Genomic DNA, 20,916 nt, shown 5'->3' with positions numbered 1-20,916 from the left:
TAAGGTGTGTTTTTATCTGTTTTTTGAAACTGGTTTTATTGCTAGCTTGAGTTACCTGGGGTGGCAGAGAGTTCCATGTAGTCATGGCTCTATTTAATACTGTGCATTTCCAAGCCTCTGTTCTGGACAAGGGGGACTGTGAAGAGACCACTACTTGCATGTCTTGTATTGTACAGATGAGTGTCCAAAATGTGTGCAAACTACTTGAACAGACAGTTTGGTACCTTCAACAAATCAATACTTCACACAAAAGACCAATAATGATGCAATCAATCTCTACTCAACTTTGAGCAAGGAGAGTGTGACATGCATGATACTGACACGTTCCCTCCGTATACATCTAAGTGTGATACGTGCTGATTTGTTCTGGACAAACTGCAATTGACAGTGCCTTCGGAAAGTAATCAGGCCCCTTGACTTTTTCCACATTTTTCTACATAACAGCAATTTTCTAAAATGGATTAAATAATCCCCCCCCCCCTCATCGGCAGGTAGCCTAGTTGTTAGAGAGTTGGGCCAGTAACTGAAAGGTTGCTGGATCAAATCCCAAAGCGGACAAGGTAAATATTAGTTGTTCTGAACAAGGCAGTTAACCCGCTCTTCCCCAGTAGGCTATCATTGTAAATAAGAATTTGTTTAGTTAATTAAAAATAAAATAATAATAAATCAATCTACACACAATACCTCATAATGGCAAAGTGAAAACAGGTTTTTAGACATTTTTGCAGATGCATTACAATTAAAGAACATCAATACCTTATTTACATAATTTAATATGAGACTCAAAATTGAGCTCAGGTGCATCCTGTTTCCATTGATCATCCTTGAGATGTTTCTACAACTTTATTGGAGTCCACCTGTGTTAAATTCAATTGATTAGACATGATTTGAAAAGGCACACATCTGTCTATGTAAGGTCCCACAGTTTACAGCGTATGTAAGGGCACAAACCAAGCCATGAGGTCGAAGGAATTGTCCGTAGAGCTATGAGACAGGATTGAGAATTTCCAGTGGTTAAATATGTTGTGGTTGTCAACATGATTAAAAAATGTATTAAACAAAAACAACAGACCGTGTGGACAGTACACTGATCTTTTGCGTGTATGATACAGATGTGATATGTTCGATGGATTCTTGGGAAGGGTAGGCTGCGGCCATATTTTTTCAGCGCTATCATACCCTGATGTGAACACACAAATTTGCCTCCAGCTGTCCATCCAAAGCTGACCGATAACTACATTACACCTAAACCTGACTGATCACTCCATTACACCTGAGAGTCAAACTAAACTCAGCAAAAAAGTAAACGTCCCCTCACTGTCAACTGCATTTATTTTCAGCAAACTTACCATGTGTAAATATTTGTATGAACACAACAAGATTCAACAACTGAGACATAAACTGAACAAGTTCCACAGAAATTGAATAATGTGTCCCTGAACAAGGGGGGAGGGGGTCAAAATCAAAAGTAACAGTCAGTATCTGGTGTGGCCACCAGCTGCATTAAGTACTGCAGCGCATCTCCTCCTCATAGACTACAAATAATACATAATCTAATGAAATTGCTTTAGAAAGGGGCACAAGACAGTGATGTCCTCTCTCTCCCCTCCTGTTTGCACTGGCAATTGATCCAATTTCACAAAGCATTAGACAGGCCTCAAATGTAACAGTATTGGTAAACTTCAATATAAAATAAACGTATTTGCTTGCAGATGATCTCCTGATATGCCTAACCAATACTTAAAACTCAATGCCCCCTTTGCTAAAAATCTTTTCGTAATACTCAAAAATCTCAGGTTCTAAAATTAATGAGGAAAACACTGAGAAAATGGCAAGAGGAAAAAGAATAACTCACGATTTACAGAAATCCTTTAAGTGGACCATGAAAAATATGAAATACTTAGGATGCTTAATAAGTCACAACAAATATTTAAAGATCACTTTATTCCATTACTCAACAATATGAAAGCTGATTTAATTAAATATAGTAATCTTCCCATAAATCTTACAGGTAGAAAAACGTTTTTGTATTTATTTTCAGTAATACCAATTACCCCTTCGAAGACATTCTTTAAAAAAAAGTAGAATCGGTCATAAGCATTTATATGGGCAAATCAAATTTAAAGAATAAAAAGGAAAGTTTTACATATTTCTATATCTGAGGGTGGTTTTATTTAACCTTCCAGACTTGGAATTGTATCTACTCAATACCCGAGGCTTATACTTACAACATTGAATGCACTAAAGAGGAACAATGGGTACATACTGAAGATGTGCAGAGAGCATATCCAACTGACAATCTCTTAAAAAATATATAATTATTGAAACCAAGATTTTAAAAGAACTGATGCTGGCATAAAATGGAGAGAAAATTGGAGCATAACTAACAACGTTACAGTTAATGAACATGTACTCTTAATCCAGTATAAACTCATTTGCAATTTATTATACAAGAGACAGTTCCCAAATTCTACAGCACAATGGCAGAGTCATGACTCATACGTAAAATGAATAATGATGCAATAATTCATGCTTTTTAGGAGTTCTATAAAGTTTGGAAATTGTGGGAGGAGCTAGAAAGTTGGCAATCAGAAGTATTACAATATAAACTTAATTTTAATCTATCTGTCTGCATACTTTTTTGAGTTTTAATCTATCTGTCTGGACACTTTTGTGAGTTGCGCAAGACGTGAAAAGCAGTGCTGGTTTCTTTTTGTTCCTGTATTGAATACAGACTGCTGCGTCTACAATTTGATCGATTATTAACGTTTAACCTTGTATTACAAAAGTAGTTTGAAATATTTTGGCAAAGTTTATAGAAAACTTTTGAAATATTTTGTAGTGACGTTGGGATTTTGTAAACTGTTTTTTTTTCTGGATCAAACGCGCTTTATAAATGGACATTTTCGATATATATGGACGGAATTAATCGGGGAAAAAAGGACCAATTGTGATGTTTATGGGACATATTGGAGTGCCAACGAAAGAAGCTCGTCAAAGGTATTGCCTGTTTTATATTTTATTTCTGCGTTTTCTGTAGCGCCTGCTATGCTAGCTCCTTTGTTTACTGCTGGTGCAGATAATAGCTTCGTATGCTTTCGCCGAAAAGCATTTTAAAAATCTGACATGTTGGCTGGATTCACAACGAGTGTAGCTTTAATTGAGTATCTTACATGTGTGATTTAATGAAAGTTTGAATTTTATAGCATTTTATTTGAATCTGGCTCTCTGCATTTCCCCTGGTAATTGGCCAGTTGAGACGCTAGCGTCTCCCCTATCCATAAGAGGTTATTAACATAGAGATTCGGGGAACATCAGAAGGTGGGGGGAAATTAATTATATTCTGGTAATGCGACCAATTGAACATATGCGGTGGTACTTAATGAATATGATGTCAGCTCGGTTGTCATCTGTGACATTCTCATCAATGAAAAGATTACATAAACTCTACAGTGGAAAGTCTACACATCAGAGTTATCGGATTCACATGGAATTGTTGTTCAATTTAAATGTTTGAATATGAAATTATTTGTGATTGGATGAAATGTGATTTCAGCTTCTAAAATGTGAGATGTGGGTTTTCATAAGATAGGGCTGCTCAATCAGTGGCCCGCCCTGTGAAGGGACATGGGCTATAAAACTTTTCAAACACGCACCCTCTCCCTTCCTATTAAAGCCCTTGACGACAATAGAACTTCCTGTTCCGGGGAGGTAGGACGACGGTCCTATGTCAGAATGGTTCAGATAATAACTTCAGAACGAAGCCAACATCAGCGTGAGCTTTGGTTGCGAATGTTATGAACCTTGAACTCTTATTCACTACAGAATTGATACCTCCTAGCCATTGAGTTAGCAACCGCAGCTGCAAACGCAGGTTAGGAAGGAACAGACAGAGTATCCCGTCTACCACAGAATGACATTACTACAACGTATCCAATTGACCACCAGAGACATTCTTCAAAGGACAAAGGACTCGGTTTGGCAACACGGCCTTCCATCTACCACCAACCTACTGAAGTGCAGCTCAGCGTAAATATTTATTGCATTTTCCTTTTCGAAATGGGCGGTAATTTAGATTGCATAAAGTACTGTATTTACGATAGCACAGCTTCTTCCCTTTGTTCCTCAGTCTTCCCGCTCTTTCACTCAACCCAGCCCTTTTCTTTTGTGTAAAAAGCTGTCATATCTGTTCTGCCCACAAGGGACGTTTTCCTTTATGACGTAATTTGTAATCAAGTTATGATTAATTGTGTGTATGTGTAATTCTGTGTGATTAGTTAGGTATTTAGTAAATAAATAATTAAATCAAATTTTGTATTGCTGATTCAACTTGTTAGCCAGGGTTCGTGCAGATAAAATAATTTACAACTTTCAGATGAGACTGAATTAAGGTGACGATTGATATTGACTGCTATTGATGTAAAATATTACTAGGTCTTTAAGAGTTTATTCGGAAGATAACAGCTCTATAAATATTATTTAGTGGTGCCGACTCTAATTACATTTACATGATTAGCTCAATCAGGTGATATTAATTATGGAGAAATTATTTTATAGAATAACATGTCATATCACTTAATCTGGCATAGCCAAAGACACGACATAATTGGAGTCCCCTGACAGGAATTTAAAATGGAATGAGGCAGCCTGTATAAAATTGAAAAACAGATTACATAATATACCAAGTTATTGAACACATTTTTGGAGTGGTAGACAAGCATTATTGTGTGTGTGTTCTGAAGATTCCCCCGACTCCGTGTTGTTCGCTGACGTAGTCAGTGGGCAACGTAAGCGAATACATTTCTGTATGAGGGATGATAAAGCTAATTATAGAAATCTGAGAAATAGAGTGTTTGGCCAAACGCAGGGCAATTTCTGCCTGGTACGTTTCAGACGCGGGTAGGCTCGGTCATTATTAATTTCTCGAGCGAGGACAAAGGGCCAGCCGATTGAAATTCAGGAGATAAGCTTGACCAGCGTTATATATCTCTGTCTCTCTCGCGAGTAGACCAAGGCACATTTCGTTGTTGCCGTGTGTTCCGGTTAAAACATCGTCAAAAAACGCCGAAAAGGGTTTGAACATAATACGTTATAAGTAAAACCTTTCCCTTGCCAAGGGAATCCTATGTGCTGCATTTTCAGGCACAAAGGAGGGTTTAGCTTGCTAACAAGGGAAAATAGCCATTTTTCGTTCCTTGTGCCACGTTGAAATTGCTCCGCCTTGTGCAACGGAAGTCCCGGCCCGGGTAGTTCCGTTTGATTTCAGCGTGTGAAATCTTTGACCGCTGGCGTGTGCACTAATATATTAGTTCATGAAGAATTATTCAGGTCACACTCAAGTCATTACTTGTGATATCCAGACGAATATCAATGTCTTATCCAATTGAACTAATAAGTGTAAATCTGGCAATTTACATTCTGAAATAGATATATTAAATAATATCCAAATTGATGAGATTTCTAAATAAGACCTTGTAAACTTTTTTCAAACTATCCTAGATGAAGCAGCTTCTCAGGTTAATTAAAGTTTAATTCCCGAATAGCCTATACAAGTCTGATTTGTAATTAAATTGATAAATCAGTAACATTTGGTTTTTGAAAAACCATTCAGTAATCTAGTACTGACAGAAGCCCCGCCCCAGCGTGAATCCCATGTGGTTTCGGCCTTAGGGAGAAGTGCACCAGTGTTGAATGTTGGAAACATTTGATTTCCTGTTTACATTTATGATAATCCAATCAATGGAGATTGTATGGATTATCGTCTCATTCAATTTAATAAATTAAATTGTTGAACATACCTTAATGTTCTTCCAATCAAATGAGACACTTTTAAACTTCTCATATTAACCTAGATGAAGCAACTTCTCAGGTTAATTAAAGTTTAATACCCAGATTGCCTACCCAGGTAGGATTAATCATTGGCATTGATTAATTAATTCAATTTGCTTTTGCAAATTCATTCACGTCCAACTTCCACATTACTGGTACGGTACTGATGGTTCGTCAACATCTATACATAGATTAAACTTGTCTTTGCAGCTTCCAATGAATTCCAAACCCAAACTTTGAAAAAAATAGGAACATTTTTCCTCTAAATTTTTATAATATTGTACAAGCTATCAAAGGAGGTGGTCACTACTCCTCTGCTAATTAGTGAACCTCCACCCACAAAAGGATTGATCTCTGACCTCAGCAGCGATATCAACCCTAATTATGCCATTAGCGAAAAAACAGCCGAAATTGCGAATGCTCTCCAAAATCAACCATCAAACACAGGCTTTGTGACAGTTCTCCCCACTCTTGCACTGATGTATCGCCATAAAAATGTGGCATCGGTCCTAAACCACAGTGCACAGCTGAAGCACGTGCCAGACATGGCTAACATGAGGGGACAGGTGGAGAGAACTGAGCAGCTATTGACTAAAGCAGGAAATGAATACATTCTGCTAGTCGAGGAACTGCGTTTGAAATCTTAACAATTAAAAGTAATTGCAAATACTTATGACGATGAACGAGCACAAACTCTTCAACAAAACCGTTGTCTCCAGGAACAACTCGATTTAGCCAAAACTAAATACGATGTAGTCCACTCCAAACTAGATAAATCTGTTGAGTTATCTACAAATAGGAGCATGCAATTTGATAACATGCAGGCAGTTTTGTTGAACGTTACTCAAAGTAACACGGTTCTACTCAAAATTCTACAGACCAAAGACAATCAATTGATGAACGCAATGACCAAGTTGGATGACAAATCAGCAGAACTCATTGAAGTCGCTGACCAAATGAATGATGAGAGAACTCGGGTGATGAAGATGGAAATCCTGATTTCTAAGCAAGCGGAAGAAATCTCATCACTGAATCTCTCGCTCCGTACTCAAGACCTCTATCTGCAAACCATGACAGATAAGTTTGAGACTGAAAGGAGCAAGTGCGACACTCACGTGTCCAAAATCAGTACTCTAAGCGCTCAAGTGGACTCTGCAATGCAGCAGAATAACACCCTTAGGTACCATCTGGAGAAATCCAGAATGGTCACACTCTTCAGAATGACTACCCATCCAAGCAACCGGAGTGAAGACGATAGGTTTCAGACATTGCCTCCATCAAGTGTCCCTCAGTCTTCTCCTCTCGGTCATTCGGCACTCTGTAATATGGCGCCTCTTGGCCAACAAAGCCAAAGCTTGGCTTCTCCTCTTGCCCTTTCGGCCCCACTTTCCCCACAGGATGAAGCCAACCCTCTCCGCCAGCTTGACGCGGAATACCTTGACAATCTCGTGAAGAATTTCCCCACCTTTGACCCCGTTCCAGGTCAGCCAAACCATACTGAGACGTTCCTAGCTGACATAGAAGACGCGTTGGATGGCTTCCCGAACGCTACGGGTTCTGACAGGGTTTACCTGTTGAAGCGAACGTCGAATAGACACGTGACAAGGTTCATTCGTCTACAACAGCAACGTGCTAAATGACTATGCTAAACTTGCCACAGCTTTGAAATTAGAATTCAGTGGTTCTGTGACTCGCAAACACGATAGCTCACTGGCTAACACGGTTAAACAAGCTCGGAATGAACACTCAAAAGCTTACTATCATAGGCTTCGTTCAGCTTACTTTGGCCTACTCACTGAAACAGGCATGGAAGACCTGTTACCATTTAAACAAATGTTCCTGTCGAACATGTATCCCACCTTCATTACCTACTTGGGCCCTGCAGCCCACGTTGGCTTGCCTATCTTACAACTCAGAGAGCTTGCAAGCACAGCTTTTGAGGCATCAAAAGTTTGCAAAGCTAAAAGCCCGGACCACTCGGGTTTTGAAGTTTGACCAGGAGCACTCACTCTAGTTAGAGGGTGCATCATCAGGTATTGGAGCATTAAGAGATGACGCACAACAACAGTTTCTAGCACTAAACCATGATTCCAATAACCTCCGCGGTCAAAATAACTGTAAATTACGTCGCAATCAAAATGACTACCGCTACAATCGACCTGTTCACTACATTCCTGCACCCAACCCACACAAAGTGTCAGAGCACAAGGGTAATAAAGTGTTGAAGGATGACCAAAACGTACCAATAATTAACTTTTTATTTGTTGCAGGGGCAGTATTGAGCAGCTTGGACGAAAGGTGCCCATATCAAACGGCCTACTCCTCAGTCATAGTTGCTAATATTTGCATATTATTATTAGTATTGAATAGAAAACACTGAAGTTTCTAAAACTGTTTGAATTATGTCTGTGATTTTATCAGAACTCATATAGCAGGCAAACACCTGAGAAATTCCACTTCCACTTCCACTCCCTGCTTAAAAATCCTACAATGTGATTTTCTGGATTTTTAAAATAATTTTGTCTGTCATAGTAGAAGTGTACCTATGATGAAAATTACAGGCCTCTCTCATCTTTTTAAGTGGGAGAACTTGCACAATTGGTGGCTGACTAAATACTTTTTTGCCCCACTGCACATGATTAGCTCAATCAGGTTATATTAATTACGGAGAAATTATTTTATAGAATAGCATGTCATATCACTTCATCCGGCATAGCCAAAGACACGACACTAGTCAGTCAAATGTTGGGACTGAGGTATGGTAAACGCCAACACCAGCAGAAATCCACTTTTTTAATCTGAAAGCTGATGACCAGAGTTTACCCATGATGTTGTACAGCTATTTACATCAATCGGTAATCATTTTTGTCAAAGTATGATATATTTGGCCTTGAAGTGGGGAATCTTACTCTTCGTTTCAGTGCTGGGTTTTATTTGAATGTTACCACCCACAAGCATGGAATTGTATATTATTCAGAAACAGCTGTAAAGTTCTTCCTCTTCGCGTTCACAACTGAGCTGAGCCAAACAGCCTTTCATCCACTTGGCCGCCTGAGCCATGGACCAAATTAAAATAGTTTTTCACCAGAAAATAATCATAAATAATAATTTGTACATTTTTACTTATTTTCGAACTAAATGCTATAAATAAGTGCGTGACATGATTGCATTTTTTGACCGGTTCTTTTGTGACAGAAACAAAACGTTTGGAGAGCATAGTGCCACACTGTGTGAATTGGAGTGGTACATGGTGTGAATTCTCAACCACCCCAACTGCTTTAGAGGGAGGAAAGCAGACAGAGAGGCTTTGAACAAAGGACGAGTGAGGTTTTTGATTTCTTGGATGGCAATTTTCTGGAATAGAAAACGTGCGTGAAATGCAGAGAGAAATTCCAATGTCACACACAGTGTGTTTGCGTATCACTTTTATGTTGAAACAATGATATTTTCAGCGCTTTGTTGAAATACATCCTTATTAAAACGCTAAGACAGAATTTTCTAAATGGCCCATCGTGCTTCAAATAACTTGGGCAGGGGAGCGCAAACTAAAAGGAAACATTAATTTGTGTAAAATGTGCCACTTATCTTTTGTGCCAGACCTACTTGTCTAATCAAACAGAGTGGGGTCTTAGCTGTCCCTTTAAGACCACACAGTCAGATTCTTAAGGAGATACCCAAGCCCAATATTTAACAAGCAATCAATTAAAGTCAATGAACTCCATTTTAAGACTGTTCATTAAAACAGCTAAGAAAAAACGGTCAACTCTTTCAAGCAGTGTCATGAAATATGAAAAGCAGAAAAGGTTATTCGATTTACCGTCACTCCTAATGTGCGCTTTAGCCTAGGGGTTTTCAAACTCTTCTTTCCCAGGAACCCCTACCCAGGCAAACCGGCGACACAGGGATCCCCATCATATGATAGCAAAAAAATAAGTTGCATCTTGTCTTAGCATCAGGTGAATGATAATGGTATACTTAATCAAAATTAATAGATTTGGTAGACAGTTTCATTATTTTGACCTCCCCACAGTTCATTGGAAGAGGAAGTGTAGAAAGGTATCTTGGTGGCGGAGAGAACATGTTTCTGTTGTAAACGTAATAATTCTAGTTTGGCATGGAGCTGAGAGACAACTTGGCAGTTTTCTGCAACTCTATGCACTGTATATACTGTAGTTCAATATCTTTTTTATGCTTTCTATCTGACTATCTGGTCTATCTGACTATCTGGTCATCTATCTGGTCATTTAAGTAGACACTGAAACAGTTTTTCCATCTTGAAAACTACCACAGAATTTTCTATACAGACAAAATCCTGTAATTAGCTCGAATGACTCTAATTTTCTCCATATTAAAGGGACAGTTAGAGCTTTTGGCAATGAAGCCATTTATCTACTTCCAGGAACATGCAAACTGCTAGCATGCAAACTGTTCCTGTTGACTTCCAGTCATTGCACTAATGCTAGTTAGCATTGGCTCATGAAACTATGTCTAACTTCCTTCATACTGGACGCAGAGACATGAACATGGTATCCGTGATGGTATTCTGTTGTAGCTAGCGGTGTTCATAAAAAAATATCCCTATAAGTATTTTTCGGAATTGTATGAATTAATTGCGGACCCCCTGCAGTATCTCGCTGTGAACCCAACTTTGAAAATCCCTGCCTTAGCCTACGGACTAAGTCAATATTTAGTTAGAGCTAAAACAAAATATTCACAATATTAGTCTTTCCGCCTCACCAAGGTAATTAAGTTATGCAATACCCTGTGCAAGTGACGTGTTCCTACATCATACTTCCCTGTTCATTTCCCTGCTCTTTTGAATGGTCTTAATGATTATATCTTCAAATTCATGAAAAGCGTGGTCATATAAGATATGAATTCTACTTCTGCCAGAGGCCTTTCATTAAGTTTTTGCACTGAAGACCATTGCGCTACGTTTTTGCCCATTGAAGACCATGCAAAAGCTTACAAAATTCAAAAACTACAAGGTTACTTTCCACATCAAAGAACTGAATTCCATTAACTGAAAAATGTATCTATTGACATTTTATTTAATTTGCACAGAAAAAGAGAAAGAGATGAAGGGGCGATAGAGAGAGACAGTAAGAGTCAGACAGTGAAAAAGGTAGAGGGAGAGAGAAAGTGTTTGTGAAAGTGGATTGCGTAAGAGAGAGAGAGGTGTGTGGGGACCTAAAATAATTTTCCCTCAAAGGTTATTTAACTTGGCCATTTGCAGTGAGATGGTTTGCCAAGATAATTGGCGCCGGGGTGACTAAACTCCCCACTGAAGTCATTTTTGGCGACCCATTTCAGCGAGAGTTGAGGACTGAAAATAGAATGAAATAGACTCATTGAGGGCCATTTCAGTCAAATTGGATGAAAGTTGCGGTGCACAAAGGTTGCCTCTGCGTGTAAAGCTCCAGCAGATGAAAATTTGCATACTGATCATATTCTAGAGAGAACTAATTACCATTGCAGTGTTTCAGCTTTGCCTTTAAAACTTGGATTGTGTCTCCAATGCCATGGGCCCTGGTCAAAAGTAGTGCACTAAATAAGGAATAAGGTGCCATTGGGGATGCAATCTTGTTCATGAAGTGAACAACTGTTTTAAAAAGGTCGGCAAAATAAGCAGTAATGAATGTGAGGACATTCAGGCCGAGAAATAGATGGCAGGGCATGAGTATTCCTGTTAGTCAAAAATAATTTATATTCAAGTTCTTAACCCTATTGACTAGCTAAGAAGGCTGCAAATAACTAATTGGGTTACATTAGGAAATAACTCAGTTGTCGAACCTCATCACACAGGTAAGACAGGCAATATCAATCTCAACTAAAATATTATTAAGAAATCACATTTCCAGCAATAGGCCTACCACACACCGGTTCTGAACAGTGGATTGAGCATGCTTATGGTTGGTGTGATCGCAGTGTCATGAACATATTAAACATATTGAAAACGGAAGAATACAGTCTTTATATAAAAAAATGCATTGTGGCCCCTAATGAACACCTCACAGATGTATGTGTGAACACTGAAGCTCTCCCCTCACCTGATAGGAGTTGGGCCAGAAGGTACTGATGGCCAGCTCGGTCTTGACCCAGCCCTCGGTCACCGAGCCTGAGGCGTTCCACACAGGGTTTCCCTGGGCGCCGCTGTTCACCTTAATGTAGACATTGAGTGCCCCGGGACTGGAGCCTTCGCGGCTGGATAGAGAGTAGTGGAAGTCGATGCAGTGGGTGTCGTTCTCCTTCAGGGTAGGCAGGAGCAGGTGGGCCTTCTGTCCCGACGCCCGGCCGGAGCCGTTCACCACCATAAAAGAACCTATCAGGGACGAGAAAGAACCAAGACGTGAGCTGAGACGAGGAGGAGTATTTCCTGCCTAGAACAGACCGATTTGTTGTCTACCAGACCTGGGTTCAAATATTATTTGTATTCTTTCAAATACTTTCACTCAAAGTGAAAGCCCTACCCCTCTGGCACTATAGGCAGGCTCAATCAAACGCTCAAAAGTATTTGAAAGAACACATTATTTTAACTCACTATTTGAACCCAGACCCATGAAGTATGAGGAATGTCTGAGGAACAACTACTGCTACAGTGAACTATTGTACTTGTACTGTAAAATATTATTGAAATCTGCAGGGAGAGAAGAAAGAGAAAGCAAGAGAGCAGAGAGATAAAAAGTAGTATAAAATGGGTGAGATTCAGACAGGAAGAGGGATGAATAGGTGTGAGAAGACGTGCTGCTGGAATAACAAAGAATATATTGGAGTGATATATTCTCAGGGATGTTGCTTTGATAACTGAACATCAAGCCAGGCAAATGTCCACCCTGGCAATATTCTGGCTTGTGTGCCTTACAATATATCCACTACTCTGATGTAAAACAACATACACCCACATACATACCGAGCGTATGTGGTTTTATAGCTTGACTCACACTTGGCAGTAGGCTATTCTACAGTGGGCAAAAAGTGCTTTGAGAGTTCTGGCATAAGGCATGTGGCCTGAATCATAAAGACCTTTCTTCCAGAGTGTGACAATTAAACGATTAAGATGAGTTATTACAAAAATGGTCTCCGGACACTTTGAAATCATAATCTCGGGAGACCATTCCATGAAAGGAATTATGTAATTTATCTTGAATACTTGACCCAGATGATTACCTGATTCTAACTGATACACTTATCAAGGGTCGCCCCTTGGCTTCCATTCAAATCCAGGCTGTATCACAACAGGCCGTGATTGGGGCTCCCATAGGGTGGAGCACAATTGGCCCAGCGTCGTCCGGGTTTGGTCAGTGTAGGCCGTCATTGTAAATAAGAACTTGTTCTCAACTGACTTGCCTAGTTAAAAAAAGGTAAAAAATATATATAATAATTACTAGAACATTAGCACATTAGCAGCAAGGGCAGCTCCCCTTGAAACCATAATGAATTCCCTGACACAAATGAGAACTTAAATGTGTCAGTGGAGAGTAAATGACAGGGTTGAAATAACGACAACCTCTTCCTAGGCAAATTTTGTCAGAAACCTTTTAACTCGTCAATGATAAATGGCGTCTCCTAATGTGGCTAGGGCCATAGGATGGCATGCGGAATCAGACGATTCATCACCAAAATTATGTGAAGCACATCAATGGGTTATGCACAGAGGAGATATAGTATCAATCACCCCAACCTTGGGTCCGGAATCTAGGCTGATAAAATGTCTTATTCGCCTCAGCCACCGCCGTTTTACATCAGCACTCTTGCCAACCCCATCTTGCCAACACACTGACTCACACACACATGCACACAAATATACTCACAGATTCACACACACCGGCTCAAGTGTACACACACATACAGTACGTCCATGTTCATATATTTGATTATTTCTTATTGCTGTTGCATTGTCGTGAAAGGAACCTGCAAGTAAACATTTCATTGGACGCTGTATACCATGTGTATCCCGTATATACAACTAATAAAACTTTAACTTTGAAACACAAAAACTCACACAAACACAAACGTGCACACACACAGAACACAGCCTCCCTCCAGCATCAACACGCAGCCAATGTGATGAATGTAAACCAGGGCACCTTTTAACCTCAAGAAGTGTTTACCTGAAATACCGGGGTGTTAAATGTCATCACAAGTTTCACAAGTTAGAAGAACCATGGGATCATATGGAGAGAATTTCAAAATGAACATGAGAGACATGAAAATCTATGAAAGTGACGTATTTTGTTGACATGAAAATGTTAGCAAACCATGGCCAGAGGTAAACAAGTTTCAGGGATCTGAACATTGTTTAAAATACATTTTATGGAATTTTCATGGAAATTGGATTTAATATAATGATTTGAACTTTTGGACTTTTATTCCCTGCACCCCGTGTACAGTGAGCTCCAAAAGTATTGGGACAGTGATAACTTAGTTGTTGTTTTGGCTCTGTACTCCAGCACTTTTGATTTGAAATTATACAATGACTATGAGGTTAAAGTGCAGACTGTCAGCTTTAATTTGAGGGTATTTTCATCGATATCAGGTCAACCGTTTCACTTTATTGTAAATAAGAATATCATATATTTCTAATAGTAGGTTTGAGGCCCACCTACTCCCATACACACGGATATAAGTGCAATAAAGTACATATTTATTCCCCAGGTGTGCTGTTAAAACTGTGGAGAAATGGGCAGAGTAAAAATAAAAGGCATTATCGGTCACGGGGTATTCAGATCAATAGTAATATGGGCAGCCATTAAACCAATCAACCGGTGAGTAAAAAGAGCGAAATCGCTCCTGACCAGCTCCACACTGGCTATGCAAGGGGAGAGGCCCTCGAGCAACTACAGTACCAACCACCACCAGCTCAGCAGTATAGTACCAAACATCATGCCTGTTTTAAACAGCTTCTTTCTCAATGTCCATGCTCCTTTTGCTGCAATAAAAAGACAATGAATAAGAATTGGCGATGGTAAGACAATAGCCATAGGTGGGCCGAGTGGCAATCATGTTCTTCTAACTGTCACTATCCCCAAAAAGTTTTAGTGTTTGTTTGTAGCTGGGATTTACCACCCCCTTCTGTACTGGCGGATGCTGTTGATACAATTTCAGAGTACTTAGAACCTTTAACCTGGTTTGGTTTACCGCAGCCTCTGATAATTTGAAGAATATTTGACTCAAATTTGGCTTTCATAGAGTCGACGGACTCTATGAAAGACAAGTTTATTCACCCCAAAGGATCGAACAACTGAAATGACAAAAACACATTTCCAATAGTGGTAATATTTATACCCCAATTTGGGTAGAGTCTCCTCCTTCTCGCTAAACTAATCTCCAAACCTACACAGATTAATGTAAGAAACCCATCAAACTTCTCTCTAATTTTTACAAATAGCCCCCACAAGTACTTAATTGAGTGGTGTTTTGGTGTCACTTTCCTAATGCATGTATTAGAGATACAAAACAGAAAAACATTGATCCTCATTAATTAGGATTTTTATTCATTTTGATTCTCCACAGGAGTCGTCCCTTCAGGATATGACTTCCTCTATAAGCTGCATGCCTGACCCTGAATTGGCTCTAGATATTTGTATATCTCTGGCAGACAAACACGTCATAGAGTTAAAAATATAACTAATCCGTGGTTCTCTGTAAAACTTTCCGATCTCATTATGGTGAGAAATCAGGCCTGGACCAAGGCTAGAAAAACTGATTCAGTAAATGATTGGCAGCTTTTAGGCAATCGAGAAATAGATGCACTTCCTCAATTAAGAAAGCTAAATCAAGCTACATTCTGTTCTATCTCAGACTCTGCTGATCCGCCTATATTTTGGAAAACAGTAAATGCACTGAAGTGTGGAAATTCCTCTCCTTCCCTGCTTAAGCAAATTGTGTCAGAATTTGGCTCAATGGAAGATCAGTCAACTCCTAGTGAATATTTATTTTTTATGTATTTGTGATGTGCTAGATGCCTTTTTTAAGATTGATGTGCGAAAAAAAGTTCACTCGGTCAGATTTGCTTGATCCTTTCTTGCTACAGCTTGTTGTTCCACTGATAGCGGAAACTCAAACACATATTTATTACCTGACGGTGGTTTCTGGATCCGTCCCCAGGGTCTGGAAGGTGGCCCCTATACTGTACTTCCCCTTCATAAATGTGGTGACCCGTGTGACCTAAATAATTATCGCCCCATTTCCGAACTCTCTTGCCTACCTAGAATCTTAGAATCCTTGATAAATACTTAACTTAGATCTTTTTTAACTATGAAATGTATTCTAAATGAACATTACTCAAGTTTCCGACCTGGTCATAGCACCATCTCTACTGCTACTATAGTTTTAAATTGTGTTATTAATTGTATGAATAGGAAGAAACCTGTCTAAGGCTTTTGACACTGTGGATCACTCATGACTAATTCAGAGGATTTATATAATTGGCCTGAACCAGCTGCGTGTAGCTGGTTCGAAAATTATTTAACGGACAGAACACAGTGTGTATTTACAGATGGTGTTAAATCTGGTTCTGGACATTACAAAAAAAATCCTGACAATTAAAGCCTCCTATTTACCCTGGTTCTAGATTAGTTGAATAATCGGTAGTGTCCCTCGGAAGGCCAGTGCACTGGAAACATAGAAAAAAGGGTTCAACAGCGAAGCTGTAAATCTGAGTGGGGACAGTCAGCTGACACCCAGCAGCCCAGCCGTGGAGCAGCTGGGGTTTAAACAGTGCAGCTCCTCCTCTTTCTCCTCTTCTGTTTTAAAGGATTTCAGACCACTCTCCCGTATAACTGCACTACTACACCCTGGCTACACCCCCACTCAGGGGCCTGTCCAGGGTCCCAGGGAAAGGAGAGTGCATTCCCAGCCCATGCCAATGGGCCTCAGCCCATTTCACACATTTAACATGCCCAATTCCCCTGTCCCTTCACACTCCGCCTCCACGGCAAAGGCAGCCGTGGCGGGCTGACGCCACAGAGCCACGCAGGGTGGACCCCATATGTTCTCTGTCCTCGATGTGTAATGGTCCTGCATGATTCGCTTCCTCTCCCCTCGCCATGCCCTAATTATTGCCATCCAGCTTCATCTGGGGCAATGCCAACACACATTCGTTCACAGTTTCCCACTGCTTGTCACTACATTCCTTTCTTCATCACAGCAATAGGGCATCAAAGTGACATCGCTCCACTATGTTTTACACATATCCCATAGTAACGGGAGGAAAACGAAGGGCGCGAGACAACAAGCCCAAAGGCTTAGTGTAGGAATTTCACTTGGCCTTTTCAATAGCACGCCAGCCAGCCTCGTTGACCTTCTCTTATTGGAAGCTGGATACTATGATGCTGTTAGACAGGGGTGAGGATCAACACCCTGGGGGTTCTCGGCTAATCTGATAAGTGGGAAATCAATAATTGGTACAGCAATGCGCCTGAATGCAAATAGCTTGATCGAGTCGCCAACACCAGTGCCTCCCTCTTGCAGTTAAGCTCTGCCTGTTTCTAAACCTCAATTTACCTCTTGATTAATACAGTAATGTATTGCTTGTAAACACAACAACTTTGGTATTAAGGAGAAATTGACTTCCAGTTCAACTGGCAGGAAAAGCTTTTAAAAGCATAAAAGGTCATTCATTTAGTCACATATAATTATAGAGAAGGGCGGGGGTCTTTTGTTTGGCCCTGGGTATTGATATTTTGTACATTTTCCTGGAAGGTGTGTACAATGTGTTCTATTCATGTATTTGTTTACAACTAATGTCAAATGTTGACAGTTAATGGTTAACTTCATTAATGGGATATTTAAATAGCTAATAATTCCAACAATGATTTTAGATCTGCATGGTCATGGACACCAATTCCATTAAGAGATGTAAATTCAACTCTTAGCTCTGTTACATTAAATTGAGTTTCTAGACATTTGCACAAAACAAAGGCAAATACGCAAGTTCAATTTGGGTGAGTGTTTATTTTAAAATAGTTACTTATTCTTATTGATGTTCTTTTCATAATTGTTTCATAAAATACAAGTCTAGAATTCCTTTCGGTCTTGTCAGTTTTTAAAAACAACAAAATGCTTGTGAAAGCTTGTCAAGAAGTACATTTTTACCTGTTGATATCAGCCGGCATAGAAATAGGTTTTTATCACTCTGTTTGAGAAAAGAAAAATAGATCTTGGTTCTGAAACCACACTGAGACTGCATTATTTTCTCTTTCTCCAGGAACAAAGCACAGCCTTTCAATGGTGAAGCCTCACTCGGTGGCAACTGCTCCAGTCAGGGCCAGGCTTCTGCAAATTGAACACATCACAACCAAATCTGCTGCACACTCAAAGGTGAGTTTTTTAAATATAATAGCAGCCAAATCACCAGGGAAGATCATAGCAGCCTCTAATGAGTTTTTTATTTTACTAGGCAAGTCAGTTAAGAACAAATTCTTATTTTCAATGACAGCCTAGGAACAGTGGCTTAACTGCCTGTTCAGGGGCAGATTTGTACCTTGTCAGCTCGGGGATTTGACCTTGCAACCTTCTGGTTACTAGTCCAACGCTCTAACCACTAGGCTACCCTGCCTAGGAAGAGGCAAACTAATAACACCCTCAAATAAATTATAAGCAAAGCTCATCTGATAACAATTGACATGAAAGTTGTCTCAACAATGAAATGCAATCAATTTATAATCCTGCCGTCCTGGAGTTCATTTCGCCCATTAATAAAAAAAGTGAAAGGCATTGTCCATTGTTTCCATTCCGCTGACCTGGGCCAGTAACCTTCGTAGGTGCATCGATAAATCTCCAAGCTGTTTCCCAAAACCGTTGTTACTAAAGTTGCTCTTGAAAATACGTTTTATTTAATGACTGCCTCAGAACACCCGCTAAGTGTGTAGTTAGATACAATGCCTTTGGAATTTATTCAGACCCCTTGACTTCAGGCCCTTCTCCCTCGACTGCTCAGTTTGGCAGGGCAGCCAGCACTAGGAAGAGTCTTGGTGGTTCCAAACTTCTTCCATTTAAGAATGATGGCCACTGTGTTCTTAGGGACCTTCAATGCTGCAGACGTTTGTTGGTACCCTTCCCCAGATCTGTGCCTCGACACAATCCTGTCTTGGAGCTCTATGGACAATTCCTTTAACCTCATGACTTGGTTTTGGCCTGACATGCACTGTCATCTGTGAGACCTTATATAGACAGGTGTGTGCCTTTCCAAATCATGTCCAATCAATTGATTATACCATAGGTGGACTCCAATCAAGTTGCAGAAACATCTCAAGGATGATGAATGGAAATAGGATGCACCTGAGCTCAATTTCGAGTCTCATAGTAAAGGGTCTGAATAATTATGCAAATAAGGTATTTCTGTTTTTTATTTGTAAAAAATTAGCAAACATCTGTTTTCACTTTGTCTTTATGGGGTATTGTGTGTAGATTGATGAGGATAAAATAATAATTTTATCAATTTTTGAATAAGGCTGTAACATAACAAAACGTGGATAAAGTCAATGGGTCTGAATACTTTCTGAATGCACAGTAGGTTTCCAATCTCCCAACCTCATAACTAGATAGCAAGAAACCATTTCAGGCTATCAATCAAGTTAGAGTAGCTAGCTTGGCTAACTATCTAAGCTGACATGTCTGGCAAGGTTATACGATTTTTTGAAAAGCAAGCAATAACTAAATGTACTGAATAAGACTCACATTCCTTTCAATATTTTACCCAGATTTTAGCAAGGCTGCAGAGAAGAATATTTAGTTGAAGTTTAGACACACCTAATCATTCCAGGGTTTTTCTTTATTTTTACTATTTTGTACATTGAATAACAATAGTGAAAACATCACAACTATGAAATAACACATATGGAATCATGCTGAAACCATAAAAGTGAAACATATATTTTAGATTCTTCAAAATGGTCACCCTTTGCCTTGATAACAATTTTGCAGACTCTTGGCATTCTCTCAAACAGCTTCACCTGGAATGCTTTTCCAACAGCCTTGAAGAAGATCCCACATATGCTGAGCACTTGTTGGCTGCTTTTCCTTCAATCTGGAGGTCCAACTCATCCCAAACCAAGATCTCGTACAACGCTGTTTTTTAATTTGATTTTATTTCACCTTTATTTAAACAGGTAGGCCAGTTGAGAACAAGTTCTCATTTACACTCATTTACAGTGAAGAGGCAACTCCGGGATGCTGGCCTTCTAAGCAGAGTTCCTCTGTTCAGTGTCTGTGTCTTTTGACCATCTTAATCTTTTCTTTTTATTGGCCAGTCTGAGATATGGCTTTTTTTTGCAACTCTGCCAAGAAGGCCAGCATCCCGGAGTCGCCTCTTCACTGTTGATGTTGAGACTGGTGTTTTGCAGGTACTATTTAATGAAGCTGCCAGTTAAAGACTTGTGAGGCGTCTGTTTCCCAAACTAGACACTCTAATGTACTTGTCCTCTTGCTCAGTTTTGCTCAGTTGTGCACCGGGGCCTCCCACTCCTCTTTCTATTCTGGTTAGAGACAGTTTGCGCTCTTCTGTGAAGATAGTAGTACACAGTGTTGACGAGATCTTCAGTTTCTTGGCAATTTCTAGCATGGAATAGCCTTCATTTCTCAGAACAAGAATAGACTGATGAGTTTCAGAAGAAAGTTTTGTTTTTGGCCATTTTGAGCCTGTAATCGAACCCACAAATGCTGATGCTTCAGATACTCAACTAGTCGAAAGGACAGTTTTATTGCTTCTTTAATCAGCACAACAGTTTAAAGCTGTGCTAACATAATTGCAAAAGGATTTTCTAATGATCAATTAGTCTTTTAAAATGATCAACTTGGATTAGCTAACAGAGCGTGCCATTGGAACACAGTAGTGATGGTTGCTGATAATGGGCCTGTGTACACCTACGTATATATTCCATAACAAATCAGCTGTTTCCAGCTACAATAGTAATTTACAATATTAACAATGTCTACACTGTATTTCTGATCAATTTGATGTTATTTCAATGGACAACAAATGTGCTTTTCTTTCAAAAACAAGGACATTTCTAAGTGACACCAAACTTTTTTTATTACATAGAATTAAGCATAATTATAATGGCTCTAGATTGCAGGAAAAATCTC

The 20,916-nt window shown here is 39.6% G+C and overlaps 1 protein-coding gene across 1 annotated transcript in view; it reads right to left on the bottom strand.

The window, feature by feature from the left end:
* LOC112254117 (receptor-type tyrosine-protein phosphatase T) overlaps positions 1–20,916 on the bottom strand; it is a 491,368-nt gene that overhangs the window by 340,728 nt on the left and 129,724 nt on the right. The window contains exon 3 of the mRNA XM_024426355.2: positions 11,880–12,151. Coding sequence (XP_024282123.1) covers positions 11,880–12,151 — 272 coding nt within the window. The remainder of the gene's footprint in view (positions 1–11,879; positions 12,152–20,916) is intronic.

This window comes from Oncorhynchus tshawytscha, linkage group LG07 (assembly GCF_018296145.1).
Source record: "Oncorhynchus tshawytscha isolate Ot180627B linkage group LG07, Otsh_v2.0, whole genome shotgun sequence".
Lineage (NCBI taxonomy): Eukaryota > Metazoa > Chordata > Actinopteri > Salmoniformes > Salmonidae > Oncorhynchus > Oncorhynchus tshawytscha.
Note: the sequence above shows the minus strand (reverse complement) of the source record. Positions and strands in the feature narration are given on the sequence as shown.